The sequence below is a fragment of the Rhea pennata genome, chromosome 21, assembly GCF_028389875.1.
Source record: "Rhea pennata isolate bPtePen1 chromosome 21, bPtePen1.pri, whole genome shotgun sequence".
Taxonomy (NCBI): domain Eukaryota; kingdom Metazoa; phylum Chordata; class Aves; order Rheiformes; family Rheidae; genus Rhea; species Rhea pennata.
In genome coordinates this window covers 3,195,383-3,214,007 of record NC_084683.1, presented here as the reverse complement: position 1 = coordinate 3,214,007, position 18,625 = coordinate 3,195,383, and the positions used below count along the sequence as shown (strand labels likewise).

At 54.5% G+C, this 18,625-nt stretch overlaps 1 protein-coding gene across 1 annotated transcript; it reads left to right on the top strand.

Moving 5' to 3' along the window:
* Positions 1-12,206: 12,206 nt before the first annotated feature.
* On the top strand, positions 12,207-18,328 carry LOC134149715 (heterogeneous nuclear ribonucleoproteins C1/C2-like). Its single transcript, XM_062592926.1, is given in 7 exon segments — positions 12,207-12,238; positions 14,585-14,635; positions 15,057-15,205; positions 15,710-15,760; positions 15,763-15,822; positions 16,201-16,367; positions 18,290-18,328. Coding segments are annotated over 7 exon segments (549 nt in total).
* The last annotated feature ends 297 nt before the right edge of the window (positions 18,329-18,625 follow it).

Here is an 18,625-nt window from a genome sequence, read left to right as displayed (position 1 = left end):
GAGGTCAGGAGCCCGCAACCCCGCCCGCCCCTGGGCCACACCACACTGACTCCCTAGGGAGGATGCGGCAAATGGCGTTTATTGCGTCGTTACAATTCTTTATATACGCGCTCGCACTGTCTTTTCCTGTCTTAGCCCTGCCTCGTCAGGACGTCACATCCCGTGATCTTCCGCAGCGCCCCGTGTCGCCTACCACAAGTCCCCCTCTCCATGCTACAATACAGTCGTTGTTTCTTGAATCATCAGGAGACGTTGATACCCAGAGTGAGGACGCCGTAACTCATTAATTGTACGCCGCAAGCTGCATACACATGCGGCAAGGCTAGGGATGCCAGTGCTGTAAGCGGGCTGCAGCCTTGTAATTCTCAAGCCAGTGTGAAAGCCCTAAAGCAAAGCTAAGCGTGCATAGCAACTCCCAATCCTTGTGAACTCGGCATCATTCTCTTTCCCGCGACGCTGTTCTCGTGATATCAGCCGGTCACAAGAACGTATTTCCTCCTTACGGAACCTGCAAAAGACACTTGAGAACTAAGGTGAGTATTATTGATGGACATCAGGACGTATCCACCGCGCTGGTACCCAGCGTATTGCCTCTCCCTTGCGGATCGCCGCGTATCCTCTTCCTCCTGTTATAAAGGTCCAACCATCCTCCCAGACCCCTGACTCAGGATCTCGAACCCTGACTGGAGGGCCGTCTTCCACCGCTGCTTTGGCCCAATGTTTGTCGACCGGAGCATTTCGATTTTCCCCGCGCACAAAATGATTCAGGCCAAATAGTGCGCGAGCTAAAAGGTTGGCCTGGAGGGGTAAGGGGACACGTTTCCCACCTATGCCCAATCCATCCCCCTCCCCAAGCGCCCGTAAGCGTTGCTTCAGAACTTGATGGGTACGTTCGACTATGGCCTGACCTTGGCTGTTATATGGAATTCCCTGTTTTAATTGGATGCCCCATTTGTTGGCCCACTCCCGGGAACTATGAGCAACAAATGCGGCTCCATTGTCTGTTTTGATGACCTCAGGAAGTCCCAAGACAGCGATTGTTGTTTCCCAATGAGATTGTACGGCTTTGGCGGTTGCTTTACGGTGACAGGTAGCCACAAGGTACGTGCTGGCCGTATCAATGGTGACGGCAAGCCACGCTTGCGGTTGGAAGGGCGCATACCAGGTAAAGTCAGTCTGCCAGATCTGGTTAGGCTGTAGACCTCGAGGGTTAACTCCCGCCCCCCACAAAGGGCTATGTTGACAGTATGGGCAGGTGGCTACCACTGCTCTTGCGTCTGAGATGGAAATGTTGCACGATTTGGCTAGTCCACGTGCACCTATGTGAAAGTAGTCATGGAGTGCGCGCGCGTCCTGAAGGGTGTACACCCGCGTCGCGGCTTGGTCTGCCACTGCGTTACCCCTTTGGTAGTATCCAGGGACATCGGTATGGCTCTTTACATGTAATATGGACACAGTACTTCCGCGATCCTGTAGATGGCTCTCAAGCATACAGGCAATATCCGTGCCCACCCAGCCGGGCGTGGCCATGGAGGCCAGGAGCTTAAAGACAAACATAGAATCTGTGACAATGTTTACATGGCCCTCATACGGTAAGTCGAGAGCCAGGCACACGGCTTTTGCCTCCAAAAATTGTACTGATTGAGCGGTATCTTGGGCAGAAACAGACTGCCATTCACCCTTGTCTTGCCATACAACTACCGCTCGGCCCGTTTGTGACGAGGCGTCTGTAAAGACTGTCAGGCCTGGTTGAGGTCGCGTCAGTACTCGGACTGACGCGGATGGGTGAATAATGCGCAAGTGAGTCCAACCTTGGAGCGTTGGCCCACATCGTATCTTCCCAGGGTATCCTTCTAAAGCTAGCACTATTTTTTTTTTTTTATTTTATTTTTTTTTTTTTTTGGTTGCATAATTGCTCCTCCCAGCACTGGGTTTTATACGGGAACCAGAGAGTGGAGGGTTTGGTACCGAACATACGCAGAGCAGGCGTCCGCATCTTCGTTATCATGGCCGCTAGCACACTAGAGTGGGGCACAAATGCACTATGCATTTGCGAGGAAAAGTTACTCCGGACGGCACATTCTGGGCATGCTCCAAGACATGCTTTATGGTTGCCCCTATCGACGCTCCTTTTGGTGCCGTGAGCAGTGCGCTCTTAGTCTGCTCATTGCCCTGCTGATGAATACACTCCAGCATAACTGCGTTCTTGGCCTCCCCCGGCAAGGTTGCTGCCGATTCTAGGGAGGCCTGCAAACGGTTGCAAAAATCGGCAAAATTTTCCGTTAATCCTTGCTTCACCTGTGTCCATGGTTCGGGGGGTTTCACATAACGCTGCAGATCATTGAACACTTCACGGGCTGCCCGCGCTGTGGCGTTCAATTCTGCAGTCCGTAGACCGGCCGCTTGCTGTTGGGCGGTTAGCCCTGCATCAGACCCTTTCAAGCGCCCCAAAGTGGAGTGCCTGAGGGGGCTCTGCGGATCTTGTGTCGCCTGTATCAACGTTTGATGTAGCCTACTCTCCCACTGCTCTTTCCACAGGACATTCTCAGTCGGTGTTAAAATCATCTGCGCTAATTGGCGACAGTCCGCCGGGGTGGCCGGACCTGCACCCAACAGGTTATCAAGCATTGACTGCGTGAGCGGGTTATTCAGGCTGTGTTCTGCCTTTGTTTTAATCAATTGTGTAATCACTTTAGCATCCCAAGGCCGCCACTCCATCCCCGCTGCGGTTATAGTCACAGGGAACATCTGTACTGCTGCTCCCGGGCGGACGGCCAAACCAGATAGCAACACATCTTTAGCAACAAGGTCCCAATTGGGCAGCTGGATTGCGTCACTGCTTCGCTTCCCACCCCCTTGCTGCACTATACGTTTCTGCCTCCCAACTTCTTCCTCCAATCGTTGCAGCACCTCGAGCACCTTGCGCAAGTCTGAGCTAAGTTCTGAGTGGCCTTGACTGTCTGGGTTGTCTTGACTACCACCTCTCCCCACGTCCTGTTGTTCTTTCCATTCTCCTTCACCCCCCGCCCTCGTTGTGCCCACATCTTGTCGCTCAGACGAGTGCGCAGCTGCTGATGGACCGCGCATACGCTGCAACTGCTCCGTTAATTTCTGCATGTCTGCATCAGCTTCTGTCCTGCTCCTCTCTCCCCCCAGGGCTCCCTCGGCTCCCCAATTAGATTTAATCAAGCATCCCGGCAACCAGTCGTCGGCAGGCACCACCGGACGCCTGTCGACGGGAGCCGATGGAAGCGAGGCATCTGCCTCACTCTCAGGCTCTTCCCGGACAGGAGGCAATCCTCCCTCGCCCGGAGTGTAATGGGCGGCTCGCAACTCCTCCCAAGGATAACCAGGAGGTGTAGGATTACGCGTTTGCGGCGCTGCAGCCGACACGGGCTGCACCGGCAGAACTTGCGGCTCCAATGGGGACAAATGGTCCTCATCGGCGTTGTCAGCCGCTTGCGTCACCGATTTGGATACCCCCGGCGAGTCCGAGGGGTCCCCCGTTTGGGTGCCCCGCGGCTGCGAGTCATACAGCAAGCCCCGTGCTGCCTGCCAAGCCTCCTGCTCCTCCCGCGCTCGGCGAAGCAGGGTAAGCACGACACCCCAAGCCTTAAGGTCTTTTCCCGAGTGGCCGGACATAGTCCGCTCTGCTAACACCTCGGAGCACCGAGGCCAATTTGATGAGATAAGAATGTCAGCAGGACGCTGCACAGCACCCTCCTGGATTAGGCGTTCAACACACGCCGAAATTGCGCTCGACTTCACAGAAGTTCCCCATTCCTTCGCGCACGTGTGAATTACCTTAATCACCGCTTCCATCGTCTGTCTGGCGCCACCCCCGTCGCCCCGGCGACCACCCTCACCCTATCACTTCGGGGTCTCCACTTTGTTGCCGTCGCAACAATACCCAGAGTTAGGGTGAGGTCAGGAGCCCGCAACCCCGCCCGCCCCTGGGCCACACCACACTGACTCCCTAGGGAGGATGCGGCAAATGGCGTTTATTGCGTCGTTACAATTCTTTATATACGCGCTCGCACTGTCTTTTCCTGTCTTAGCCCTGCCTCGTCAGGACGTCACATCCCGTGATCTTCCGCAGCGCCCCGTGTCGCCTACCACACACAAGTGGCCTAACAACGTTCATCAAAGGAATTTGCTTGCTGCTTGCCTATCCTGTTCTCAGAAGGTAGTGACTCCACAGTCTGCATCAGAGCCACGTGCCATCTGCTGGCTGATCAGGCAGTGAGGCAAGTGTGACCTCACATGCAAAACTAGAAGCCATGGGCCTGCTACTGGCCTCTCACATGCTGAAACAAAAGTGACCTCAGAGTCTGCATTGGAGCCATGTGCCTGCTGCTGCCCTATCAGGCACTGAAGCACAAGTGAGCTCACAAGCACAAAAGCAGAAATGTGCTTGATTCTACTCCTTGAAGCAAAAGTCATCTCTCCAGGACAAAAACAAGAAATGTGGCTGCTGATGCCCTAGCAGATCCTGAGGCCCAATGCCTTCACCAACACAACCATCAGCAACATGCATCGAGCTGGACTGCCAGCTACTGAGGCTGAGGTGACAGCACAGGCAGCCATGAAGCCATAGATCTGCCCCGGCCTCTTCGGGACAGGGGCACAATTGACCTAACCAAGCACAAACAGCAGCAATGTCCATGCTGATCCCCAGTCACATACGGATGCACAACTGACCACAAAAATGCAAACAACAGCAATAGGCCTGCTCCTCTTTTATGAGGCACTGAGACACAAGGGACCTCACCATCTTCACCAAAGCTAGGGGCATGCTGTTGACCTACCGGGTTCAGAGGCACAACTCACCTCACCCACGCAAATGGCATCAATGTGCCTGCTGCTGGTCTATCTGGTACTGAGTCACAGGTGACCTGAAAAGTGCAAACCTCCACAGAGCAGAAGCTCACCTGGGCCACTCCCATGGCCCTTGATTATGCTGTTATCACTCTAAACATAAGTTTTCTGCAGATGGCTTTAATCTCCTGGCAAGACTCACTCCAGGTCACGGGACATCTCCACTCCATCACCCTGGGCACAAACCACAAAAAGCAACAATTGGTCTGGCCTTTCCTTTATTACCATCAAGTCCAAGCTGTGAGCCTTTGCCCTGGAGCACCTACACAAGGACAGCAGGATGTAACTTCCATTTCCACGGCCAAAGCTGAGAGATCAGCCCAGGAAACAGCTGCACTGAAAAGGGTATCTGACACTGACAGAGCAACTCAGCACTGCGACAGCCATTAACCTCACGCCAGACCTCTGCTGTGCCAGCTAGTCTACAAACACACTGTCTCTGCCCCACACAGCTGGCTCGTCTACTACATACAACCAAGTGCCAGCAAGAAGACAGGCATGCAGGGCACTCCCCACTTGCACACTCCCCTGGCACTGCTCTGCTCAGTCTTCCCTTGATTCCAAAACCCAGACACACAGGAAAGCTCTTGCACTAACACCAAAGGTGGCCAAGGCACTCCAGGCTCACAAGGCATGTGCAAATGATCAGCACAAGATCAGGCACAGAGCTGGCTTTTTGCATGATGTGGCTCTTTTCACGGGGCAGGATCTTGCTATCTTTGGGCAGAGCAGGCTGCTGCTTTCCATCCCCATTCCCTCAATAATCTGCACCTAAGCATGGAGGGACTGAGATTTTCTTTAGTACTACAGAAGTTGCAGACACAATGTCGAAACATTTGAGAGTCCTGAAGGAGCCCTGACCTCAAAGTAACCTCGGTTCCTTTCCTTTCCTTACTTGGAGCCCTGTTGCCATCGCAACAAAACCCAGAGTTAGGGTGAGGTCAGGAGCCTGCAACACTGCCCGCCCCTGGGCCACACCACACTGACTCCCTAAGGAGGATGCGGCAAATGGCGTTTATTGCATCGTTACAATTCTTTATATACACGCTCGCACTGTCTTTTCCTGTCTTAGCCCTGCCTCGTCAGGACGTCACATCCCGTGATCTTCCGCAGCGCCCCGTTTCGCCTACCACAAGTCCCCCTCTCCATGCTACAATACAGTCGCTGTTTCTTGAATCATCATGAGACGTTGATAACCAGAGTGAGGACGCCGTAACTCATTAATTGTGCGCCGCAAGCTGCATACACATGCGGCAAGGCCAGGGATGCCAATGCTGTAAGCAGGCTGCAGCCTTGTAATTCTCAAGCCAGGGTGAAAGCCCCAAAGCAAAGCTAAGCGTGCATAGCAACTCCCAATCCTTGTGAACTCGGCATCATTCTCTTTCCCGCGACGCTGTTCTCGTGATATCAGCCAGTCACAAGAACGTATTTCCTCCTCACGGAACCTGCAAAAGACACTTGAGAACTAAGGTGAGTATTATTGATGGACATCAGGACGTATCCACCGCTCTGGTACCCAGCGTATTGCCTCTCCCTTGCGGATCGCCGCGTATCCTCTTCCTCCTGTTATAAAGGTCCAACCATCCTCCCAGACCCCTGACTCAGGATCTCGAACCCTGACTGGAGGGCCATCTTCCACCGCTGCTTTGGCCCAATGTTTGTCGACCGGAGCATTTCGATTTTCCCCGCGCACAAAATGATTCAGGCCAAATAGTGCGCGAGCTAAAAGGTTGGCCTGGAGGGGTAAGGGGACACGTTTCCCACCTATGCCCAATCCATCCCCCTCCCCAAGCGCCCGTAAGCGTTGCTTCAGAACTTGATGGGTACGTTCGACTATGGCCTGACCTTGGCTGTTATATGGAATTCCCTGTTTTAATTGGATGCCCCATTTGTTGGCCCACTCCCGAGTACTGTGAGCAACAAATGCAGCTCCATTGTCTGTTTTGATGACCTCAGGAAGTCCCAAGACAGCGATTGTTGTTTCCCAATGTGATTGTGCGGCCTTGGCGGTTGCTTTACGGTGACAGGTAGCCACAAGGTACGTGCTGGCCGTATCAATGGTGACGGCAAGCCACGCTTGCGGTTGGAAGGGCGCATACCAGGTAAAGTCAGTCTGCCAGATCTGGTTAGGCTCCAAGCCTCGGGGGTTAACACCCGCCCCCCACAAAGGGCTATGTTGACAGTATGGACAGGTGGCTACCACTGCTCTGGCGTCCGAGATAGAAATGTTGCACGATTTGGCTAGTCCACGTGCACCTATGTGAAAGTGGTCATGGAGTGCGCGCGCATCCTGAAGGGTGTACACCCACGTCACGGCTTGGTCTGCCACTGCGTTACCCCTTTGGTAGTATCCAGGGACATTGGTATGGCTCTTTACATGTAATATGGACACAGTACTTCCGCGATCCTGTAGATGGCGCTCAAGCATACAGGCAATATCCGTGCCTGCCCAGCCGGGCGTGGCCATGAAGGCCAGGAGCGTGGCCGGGCGTGGCCATGAAGGCCAGACAAACATAGAATCTGTGACAATGTTTACATGACCCTCATACGGTAAGTCAAGAGCCAGGCACACGGCTTTAGCCTCCAAAAATTGTACTGATTGAGCGGTATCCTGGGCAGAAACAGACTGCCATTCATCCTTGCCTTGCCATACTACTACCGCCCGGCCCGTTTGCAACGAGGCATCTGTATCAGTTCCTGTCCTATCTCCCTCTCCCCCCCGTTGTCCCCGTGTCTCTCCACGTTTGTCTAATCAAGCATCCCGGCAACCAGTCGTCGGCCGACACTACCGGACGCCTGTCGATGGGGGCCGATGGAAGCGAGGCATCTGCCTCACTCTCAGGCTCTTCCAGGACAGGAGGCAATCCTCCGCCGCCCGGAGTGTAATGGGCGGCTCGCAACTCCTCCCAAGGATAACCAGGAGGTGTAGGATCGTGCGTTTGCGGCGCTGTAGCTGATACGGGCTGCACCGGCAGAACTTGCGGCCCCAATGGGGACAAAGGGTTCTCATCGGCGTTGTCAGCCGCTTGCGTCACCGATTCGGATACCCCCGGCGAGTCCGAGGGGTCCCCCGTTTGGGTGCCCCGCGGCTGCGAGTCATACAGCAAGCCCCGTGCTGCCTGCCAAGTATCCCGCTCCTCCCGCGCTCGGTGAAGCAGGGTAAGCACGACACCCCAAGCCTTAAGGTCTTTTCCCGAGTGGCCGGACATAGTCCGCTCTGCTAACACCTCGGAGCACCGAGGCCAATTTGATGAGATAAGAATGTCCGCAGGGCGCTGCACGGCACCCTCCGGGATTAGGCATTCAACACACGCCGAAATTGCGCTCGACTTCACAGAAGTTCCCCATTCCTTCGCGCACGTTTGAATTACCTTAATCACTGCTTCCATCATCTGGCGCCACCCCCGTCGCCCCGGCGACCACCCTCACCCAGTCACGTCGGGGTCACCACTTTGTTGCCGTCGCAACAATACCCAGAGTTAGGGTGAGGTCAGGAGCCCGCAACACCGCCCGCCCCTGGGCCACACCACACTGACTCCCTAAGGAGGATGCGGCAAATGGCGTTTATTGCGTCGTTACAATTCTTTATATACGTGCTCGCACTGTCTTTTCCTGTCTTAGCCCTGCCTCGTCGTGACGTCACATCCCGTGATCTTCCGCAACGCCCCGTTTCACCTACCACAGAGCCCCTGTGATTGGACAAAGGTGCAGAGGCTTTGAAATGAGTCCCTAGAAAGGAGACAGCCCCAGGCTGGCAGTCTGCTGAAATGCCAGCTCTCCTGGCTGCGCAGCCTCTGCAGCAGGAGTCCGGGCTCCACAGCTGGGTTCACACAGCTCTGAGGGTTGAGTGCCACAAGCAGCCTGGCCCTGGGCACATCTTCAGCCCTCACAGAGCCAGGAGCCCAACAGCTCTGAGACTTCCTCAGTTCAAGCTACCAAGGCTTTGGAGCACTCACACAAAGGCACTTGACAGATACTGGCATGTATTATAAGGGTCTTTCACTCATCCTACAGGGCACCACAACCTTCTAGGAAAAGGAAGAGGCACAATTTCATTTCCTGAGTGTGCTGGCAGTAACAGCATCTGTATGATGTGGGACGTGCAGCACACCAGAGGTATCAGGAGGTGAACTCACACGCCCCAGGTCACCCATGAAAGATGGGTGCATTCATGGAAGCCTTCACATCCACGCGTAGCCTCATCTCATTCACTTACAGCTGCTTTCACACAGGGCTCACAATGGTGGCAAAGATACTGACAGCTACAGGGTCACACCCTGGCATCCTGCCTCCATCCTCAGTGGTTCTAGGATTGCACAGGGAACCTACACAACTGGAGCAACCTAGAAAGAAAGACAGTATCGATTAGAATGGAGTACGTTCTGAGATGGGAAGATGCAATCAGGGTCCAGATTCCACAGAAAGCCTTGAAGCAGTGAGAAAACCACTTTCTCCAGCAGAGGCCGTAAAACCCCCAAGACTCAGGAAGCATCAAGACCTTCAAAAACTGCAAGCCTGAACCTCAGCTGACAGAAAACAACTAACTGCAAGCATCCCTTGCTCACACCAGGATGCTCCAAGGAGGGAGCACAGTCAGCACCAGTGCTCACTCAGGGCTCCCACAAGGACACTGTGATGGCAGGCTGGCCTCTGGGAGCAGAGCACTGCTCTCTCCAGACACCTCCTCCCATGCTGAGCAGCACACCACTGAGCCAACATGTGCCTGTGCATCAGTGGTGCACAGGGCACAGCACCACACATGGCAGCAGACAGGACACCCCCAAGGGCCCCACAACACAGAAAGCCCAAGCACAGCTCCACAGGCTCACTCTCCACATACGGATGACAAGTGCCCCTGACAGCCCACAAGGTACCCAGAGATGACAGGCTGGGGGCAGGCTTCAGCACCAAGGAAAATGCAGTGGCCTCAGAGACTGCTGGAGCTCATGGCAGCTTTGTGAATCTCTGAAATAAATGCAAGGCTGCTTGGGCATCGCCTGCTGCCAGAAGGATGCTTTTGGCCCCAAAAGGTCAAAGATGGTGCTCCATGTCTTAAGTATACCAGGAAGCACGACCCACTTTGCCTGAAAGGAGCAGAAGGACTTGACTGTCCAATTCACAAGCCACACACAACACTCGACAGCTGAGGCTGGCACTGAAACTTAGTCAGTGAGCACACAGACCTATGCCCTGGCCTTGACGACCTGCCATTTGCCAGCGATCATCCTCAGAGAATCCAGGGAGTGATGCCAGATGACAAAGTGTGGTGCTGAGCCATCCCAGAGCAGTACCTGACATGACACAGCTCCTGAACTTAGGCCTTCCCACAATGGAGCCAGCGGTAAAAGGCTTCAAGAACAGAGGGGACATAATGCATGCCAAACAACTGTGAGGCCAGCGGTGGGATCTATGTGCTCACCACCACTGCCTTGACTCCAGCTCCTCTGAGCAATGCAGCTAGAGCTAAGTCGGGCTCCTCACCACCACCCAAAGTGCAGGCAAAATTAAGTCCCTTGCCAAGGTCAGCAGGGTCAGCACCTAACCACACCACACCTAGCACACTGATGTCTACACGTGGCTGCTTTCTTATTTCCCCAATACAGCACAGAAAGGTCACACTACAGCACGATGGTGGGGTAACGTGCAGAGACTGCACCTGGAAGGAACAGAGACCTGGGCTGCGCATCCCTTGCAGGGCACTTTTGCCTTGCTGCTCCCATTCAAATGCACTCCTCCAAACAGATCTCCTACAGGAAGGACTCAGCCCCTTGATAGCCAGCTCCCAAGAACTCACCTGCCTTTCTCCAAAGACCACCACACCACAAGGCCTTCACTCCTTCAAAGGGATTCCAGCGGGCTAATGCCGAGCTGGCAAAGTGCATCTCCCACAACGTCTTTCCCTCTCAGCAAACACTGCTGCAGACCAAAGCTCTTATGAACCAAAGGAAATAGCACAGAGCAAGGAGAAACACTCCCTGGCCTTCAGGAAAAATCCATGCAGCAGGTGCTGGCAAGCGCTTGGCAACCCCGAGGCCTGAACCTCAGTGCATCAAAGGCAGCAGGCTGCCAGCAACTCTGGCCCATGACACCAGGGCAGCCTAGGCCCAGCCAGCATAGTCACACCCTCACCTTGCAGTGCTCCCCAGCTCCCCACTCTGGCAGCACTGCCCACACACAGCACTGCCCTCTCCAGCTATCTCCTCCCATGCTGAACAACAAAACACTGGGACCACCACCTGGCTACACCACAGGGCACCCCTGCAGTGCAACATGCTGCACACACCACTGCTCGCCTCACAGAAGGTTGCAGCAAACGTGCACCCCTGCATCAGCAATGCACAGGGCACCCCAAGTGCCCCACAACACAGAAAGCCTAGCTCTCCAGCTCTTCACTTCCCTTCTAGTCCTCCAAGGCTTTGCAACACGCACTGCCTCTCAGCATCCACTCACAGTCCTATACATGGATACTTCCCTTCTCCAGGAAGCAGAGCAGTGCTCTCACAAGCCCTGATCAGGCCACCTCTTGCCATTCGTTTGTGCCTCAACTTCCCTGAACAAGAAATCTCTTTCAAAATGTGGCTGGTACCTGTTTGGGGGTGACATTCCTTCTGTCTCCTCCAACAGACTTTGCACCCATTCTCCACTGGCTGCATACTCAGACAAAAAATTATCAACTTCTAATGTGTTACAGATCCAAATGTGTCATAAAAGCACGTGGACACCTGAAAGACAGGCACAGCATTTAGACCTTGCAGGAACATCTCACAAGCTCCCTCCTGTTTCCACAGGAGGAATTTCCAAAGCACACACACATGCTGGAGATAGGAGATTACTAACACTGCTTACACCAGCATTCGATTGATTTAGCAGTTTAAAAAGTCTAGCTGGACTCCCTAGCTGTCTGGGAGCAGCCTGCAAGCTTCTACTTAGGAACAAGGGGAAAAACAAACTCCATGTCCATATTCACTAGAGAACATCACCTGCATTTTAAAAGTAGTAGTACTAACTTAGGATGATGGAGTGGAATAGAATTGGTGTCAGACAATGGGGAACATCTGCTTGATTGATTAGTTGACTTTCTGTATTGCTGTAGAGCTCTGCAGCGGTCAATCGCTCCTCTGGGCACACGCAACAAACCCAGGAGTCACCTCACCACCACCATCCAGGACACGTGGCTTCTCCTGACCTGTCAGCTGCTCACAAGTGCAAACCCCCAATGTTAGAGAGATACTGTGAGAAAAACCTTGCAAATAGTTAACAAGACTCAAGGACAAGGGGGGAGAAAAACAGTACTGCAAAGGATAACCAGCTCCAGCTAAAGAACCTTGATGAAACCACAGCGCTTTGAAGATTACGAGAGGTAGGTAAGACAAAAACAGCAGAATAACCCAGAAGTGACCTTAGGTTCATTAAGGCTTATTAACATATTAAACTTCACACCTCTAAATGAATAATGAGATGGAAATGACATGATAATGATGTTACCACCTCCTCTTCGCTTCCTATGCTAATTAACAAGAATGTGAAAGCGCAAGCGCAGAGCGATTACCTAAGCTAATAAAATTGTAACCAATAGAAAGATTTGTATAAAATACTCCCTGAAAAGTGTGCATAAATCAAGAATGAGAGGGGGAGAAGGTGTGCTAGCTTTGTGGTTTTGCCACATAGCACCCATCTCTGCCCAGAAATGAAATAAATATCTCGACCCTGTGTGTCTATTGGTTGCTTGCACACCGGGTAACAGAACCCAGATTTTGGGACAACAAGGCAAAAGGCACCTCACCATCGCAAACATCAGCTTGCTGGCCTGCCAGGGGCCTCTCAGGGCCTCAGGCAGCAGCAACCTCACAACAGCAAAGAGCAGCCCTGCAACCAGTACCGCACAAGCAGAGACTGCTTCACAAGTCACCTCACAGGCACCAGCAGCAGCCAGCGGCCTGCCACTGACCGCTGACGCACAAGGCACAAGGCACCTCACAAGCCTGCCTACAGCTCTGCCCTACAACGCAATGTGGCACAAGGGCCCTCACAACCACCACCAGCACCAAGGGCCACAGCACTGGCAACGACGGCCTCAGGCACACGTCGCCTCAGCACCACACATAGTAGCCACGCGCCTACCATTGCCCTCTTCGGCATGCCACTCACGCACAACTCTAGCCACTTCAGCACCACCAAGAGCACCCACGCGCCTCGCACTGGCCTCGAGGGCCTCACGCAGAATGGACCTTACAAGCCTGCCCACAGCTCACCACAATCACGCACGAGTGCACGAGTCACCTCACAACTACCAACAGCCTCCAGGGGCCTGGCCCTGGCCTCCAAAGCACACAGCAACAAGGCACCTCACAGGTCCCCACAGAGCACTGGCCTAGCAGACACTCCGCCACAAGCAGCCTCCCAGCAACTAGCAGCAGCAAGCGCCACAGCCTTGCCAATCAGAGCCTCGGGCACAACTTACCTCACAAGCACAAATTGCAGCCAGGGGCCTAGCACTGACCGACAACGCACTGCTCCACAAGTCACCTCGCACAAACACTAACAGCAGCCACGTGCCTGCCACTGCCCACTAAGGCACGCAGGCACAAAGCACCTCAGCACAATGCCTGCCTCTGCCTCTCAGCCACTGTGCCACAAGTGAGCAAAGAACCAGCCACGGCACCAATGGCCACAGCACTGCCAAGGAGGGCCTCACACCAAAGTCGCCTCACAAGCCCAAAGAGCAGCCACGGGCTTAGCATGGCCCTAGCACGCACTGCTGCATAAGTCACCTGGCAACAACTGACAACAGCACCTGACAAGCACTGCCCGCAAAGGCACTGCACCACAAGGGAGCTCCCAAGCACTAGCAGCACCCAGGGCCTTATACCCAAGTGTCAGCCCAAGTGGCTACAGCTTAGTGGCACAGACAGGGAAGCTAAGGTTGCTCTTTAGACCCTCCAGCAGACATTCAACTCTTCCAGAGACCCCACGCTCCAGCACCACTCCCTCTGTGGGCAGGTGCAGCTGCTCCTGCTGCCTGCAGCGACACCCTTGGCCCTAGGGGGACCTTGTCTTCAACTGCCCTTCTAGCACATAGCTGGAGAAGGCTTCCCACTCCCAGCAGAGCAATGATGCTCCAAGCAGAGCTTTGTCTCACCTTGTGCTAGGTTTAATCTAACACTCACCAACTCTGCAAGAGCTGAAATGGCAAAATGAGCTTCAGCATCTTTCTTCCCCCAATCCCCTCCTGGTTCACAGAGCATGATTTATTACAACCATGTCAGCTGCCTGCGTTGGAAGTGATTTGCTAACAAATCACTTCTTAATTTGGAGCTGAGTGAGCAGACAGCAAGGGACTGTGAAATTTAACATCAGAGAGCGCTAAATGCAGATTTCCAGATAGCAAGGCCTGCTCCAGATTGTGCTGCACAGGGGGATCTTTCCATTGCGAGCACCCAAATACCCTGCTTGGCTCTGGGGGCAGACTGCTGCCAGCACAGAGCCACCTTCCCGGTGCTGTCCTGCATGGAAGCCTACTTGTTACCCTCTAAGATGCCTCCTGCTCCCCAGGCAGAGGAGGAGGTTGTGCAGGATGAGTGGATGTCCCTGTCCTGCTGTGCCCACATGTTGCTCAATGTGGCTGTCTCACAGCAGTGCTGTGCCATGCTGTGGCACGTCAGTGGTCACTGCAGTGTGAGTGACTCTCTCTTCTTACCTCCTGCAGCAGTAATTGTGATCTGGACTACAGTCTCTACAGGGATGACTTCCCATACCGGTGAGTGTGGCCTCCCAGGCCTGGGATGTGCTGATTGCATGTGGGTTGGCAAATGATCACAGCTCTGTTGACTGATAGCATGAGCTGGGTGTCCCAGGCTGGCAGCCCCAGGCATCTGTTCCCCACTTCTAGGAGAAGTTTAGCAACACTGCCCTCTTCAAGGAACACCTGTACCCAGACTCCCGGGGCTGCATACCTTGAGGGTGGAGCAGCTGGGACAGGGACAGTGTGTTGGCCTGCTCCAGCAAGGGGCAAGGCCAGGGTAGGCACTGTGACCTCCTGTAATGCAGGCGTACCTTTGCCTGGCACAATCCCTCACCCCTTGGTTTTGCCTGGAGGAACAGAGCCAGAGATGTTAACCTGTCCTGCTGCCATGCCTTTTAGGCCCTGCTCACACTGCTGTGGTTTTGTGCTCTTGTAGGGTATATGAGTACTGGAAGATCCCACCCCTCATTAACCGCATCCCTGTCAAGGCCAGACGAACTCATGTTGGGGCAGGAGGCAAAAGTAGTCTAAGCCCCCAGCCTGGGATGAGGAGCAGCACCAGCTCCGTGACAGGACGGACAAAGTGTAAGTGTTACGTGGCCTGGGTAGAAGGGAAGGAGCAAGGTGATAGTTCCATTAAGCCCTTGAGGATGCTGGAAGCATTTTGGTGATCACAGAGGTTGGGGATTTGCTCATGGAGGCAAGATTGTGCTGTGGGGGGGAGAAACACAGTGACACAGACTCACAAAGTATCAGTTCCCCTGGTAGTTGCTAAGCCACAGAAGCCTAGGCTATGTTTCTTGATGCTTGACAGCAGTGCCTGTGCCTGAGTGAATTGCTCGGTGCTAACGTTGCTGCTGTGAGTCCCCTGCTCCAGCAGAGAAACAGCCCATCCTGGGCTGGCTGCCTGTCTGGGGGCTGTCTCCTGAAACCATTGCCACTGCCCAGAGACGCGATTGCCCTGGGAAGGCTGAAGGAGCCTGGTGGGAGGATGCTTTGGAGCATGCTGCCCCTGGATTGTGGATTTCCCTGGCTCTGCCTTTTCCCTGTCTGGGACTCTAACAGCTCCTCTGCCCACACTGCCTGTAGTGCGGGCCGAAGAGCTGCATTCAATCAAAGGGGAGCTGAGTCAGATCAAGGCATGGTGGACAGTCTGCTGGAAAGCCTGGACCGCATGGACCAGCGGAGAGACCGTCTCTCAGGTGAGGGGATGTTATACATGTCATACTTAATCATGATGGGGAGAATCCCAGCTGGCTCCAACATGCATGTGTCTGTACAGAGCTCGTACAAGGCCAGTCTGCAGGTACAAGGAAGCCTGGATGCCAAAGGGTGAGCCTAACCCCAAGTAGGAGCTGCGAGGCAGTGCGAAGTTGAGGGGTGGGCACCATCTCTGCATGCAAGGGAATGAGCTTGGCCTCCAGAGCCTGCTGGAAAATTCCCTGGGCCTCCCTCCTTCCTAGTAATGGGAAAGCTGACCACAGACTTTTGGCATCATGGAGTTTTACCCCCTGCCCTGCGAGGATAAGACTACTGTTCTGCTCAGGCACTCCAAGTTTTTGCAGTCTCTGTCCCTGCAGGATCAAAGGAGATCGAGAAGAAAAGGGTCGAAGTGGGTGCAGAGTTGCCATCCCCAGCAGGAGAGGGGCCACGGGAGCCCCAAGGGAAGGAGGGATCCAGAGCTGATGGGCACAGTGACCTGCGCAACATCGACAGTGCAGAAGAGAGCACAGACACTGAGGAGACGGTAAGGCCAGGGCCAGCTTTTGTACTGGGAGGCAGGGTGCACCGTGGCCCTAGTTATCTCCTTTACCAAAACTTATCTCTACTTGAGCCCAGATCTCTCTGCCCTGGGGTTTGTGAGGGTTTGTGAGGGCTTGGAGGAGGATTCAGAGCTGACCTACTGCACAACTCTGCACGATGAGGTGTAGGAGCAAGTGCTGTGTTGTGCTGATGTGCAGCCATAACCAGTGCCTAGATGCTGGAGGAGCCCTGAGAAGGGACTTCTTGGCTGTGGCCCTGCCACTGCCTGTATGGGCTCTGCTGGGATATGCCTGGAGTAGAGGAGATGCCTAAGCAGTATGGCTGTCCCTGCCCCGGGGTTCTAGGGCACCAGAACTGCCCTGACGTGCTGTCTGGGGCTACAGCTTTTGTAGGTTTGGGAAAGGCCCAAGGAAGGTGGTGATTTTTGCCCGTGCAGTTTATGGCCCTTTACCAGGCCTGCGGCCAGCCCTCCCCGTGCTGACTGCTACCAGGACCACTCCTGCTCAGCCCAGACTGGCCCTTGCCAGCACGCCGGGTCCAGGGCACAGCTTTGGCTCCCAGGGCCTGTGCTCTGCAGCACTAGATCAAGCTGTGTTCCCAGGATATGTTTGTGCCCAGGGTCCTTAGGAACACGGAGACACAGCTGGCCCCTTTCCAGAGCCCTGAACCAGCATGGCCACAGGAACTCCTGCCTCACAGCAATGGTGATCAAGAGAGCCAGGCAGGGCAAACGAGCAGACAGCCCCTGCCCCATACCTGTGCATCATGCAGCTAACAGCTGTGAGTGTCCTACTCCAGCAGTGCAGGGGTTAGCCCAAGGTGCAAAAACCATCAGCATGCAAATATCCTTTATCAAAGCTGTTCAACGCAACAAGCACCTGCAGCTGCTTCTCACATGTGCCTCCTCTGAGCTTTGAGTCAGAGGTAGCCATCTGCCAGGGAGGCTGCACTTTCCCATGTAATCACACAGCCCTGTGGGGCTGTGGGATCCCAGCTGCTGCGATGATGTGCAGTGTTGGCAGCATCTGCTCTGTGTCATTTGGACTCAGCACCTTCTGGTCTCTTTGCCCCAGCAGTGCAGGATCTTGGGGTGACCAACAGGCTGGTGACAATGGGAGTGGAGATAACCACTTGTGGCTCTCTCAGTACCTGCAAAGATACTGCAGCCAGAAGGAGGATGGGGAAGCAGGGACTGTGGCCAGGCTAGGGCTAGGGAGCCGCCCACTCTGTTGGGACACTTCTCTGGTGGCTTCCTGTCATGAGGAGTGGAAGGGGTGTCCAGAGAAAACAGTGGTGGCCTGTGGCCAGCTGTGACAAGGAGGCTGGAATAAGTCAGTCCTAAAAATACCCCCTGCTCTCTGATCGCCTCATACAAGCCATGCCTGAGTGGGCAGACCTGCCTTTATCCACCTGAGGCGGAAATGGGCTCATGAGTTGGAGGGTGCCACTGGTCTCTGGGCATGTGGTGGCACAGACATCCATTTCCCCAGGGCGGGCTGCCTTGGGATGCCCCTGGATGCCAGTGCAGGCTGCTATGCCCCCCACCCTGCTACCCTGAGGGCACACAGCAGCATGCACTGTTGCCTGGCCAGCTCACTGCAGAGCCCTATCTGGCTGCAGCTGTGATGCTGGCAAAGCCTAGCCTGACTTGTCAGCTGGGCACAGTGATGATCTGCAGCTCTTGTGCCCTGTGCAATACAGAGAGAACAGCTTGAGGCTGCTTTGGCACTGAGACTGTTAGGGGTGACTCCAGGCTCCCTCCCTTGTCTCTGAGGCAGAACAGGCATGTATGCACAGGCCGTGGTGCTGCTGCGCACTGTGCTAGGCAGAGTGATGTGTCTGGTCCTGCCGACAGGGCCAGAGGGCTCCTCATGGAAAGGCCGTGCTGTATGTTTTTTCTTGCAGATGAAAAATCACACATCAGACCTCAAGGGGAGTCAGTAAATGGACTAGGATGCTGTGGCCTTCCTTGTGGGCCAGCAGTTCCTGTCTTGTGTTCGTCTTTCTTTTGAGGCCTACACCTAGTGCCACATGTGATGTGAAGTACTCACTCTCAGCGCTCATGCCTCGCATGGGCATCTTCTGCCACTGTTGCCAGCAGCCCCATGTCCCGCTCCTGCGAGACTTTGGCCTGCTGTGGTAAGAGAAGCCTTTGCGTTTGCACGTTTTTCCCCCTCCTTTCCGTTTTTAGACTAGGGATAAATAAATGTGTGTGGAGGGAGGGAGGGTTAGAGGGTAGAA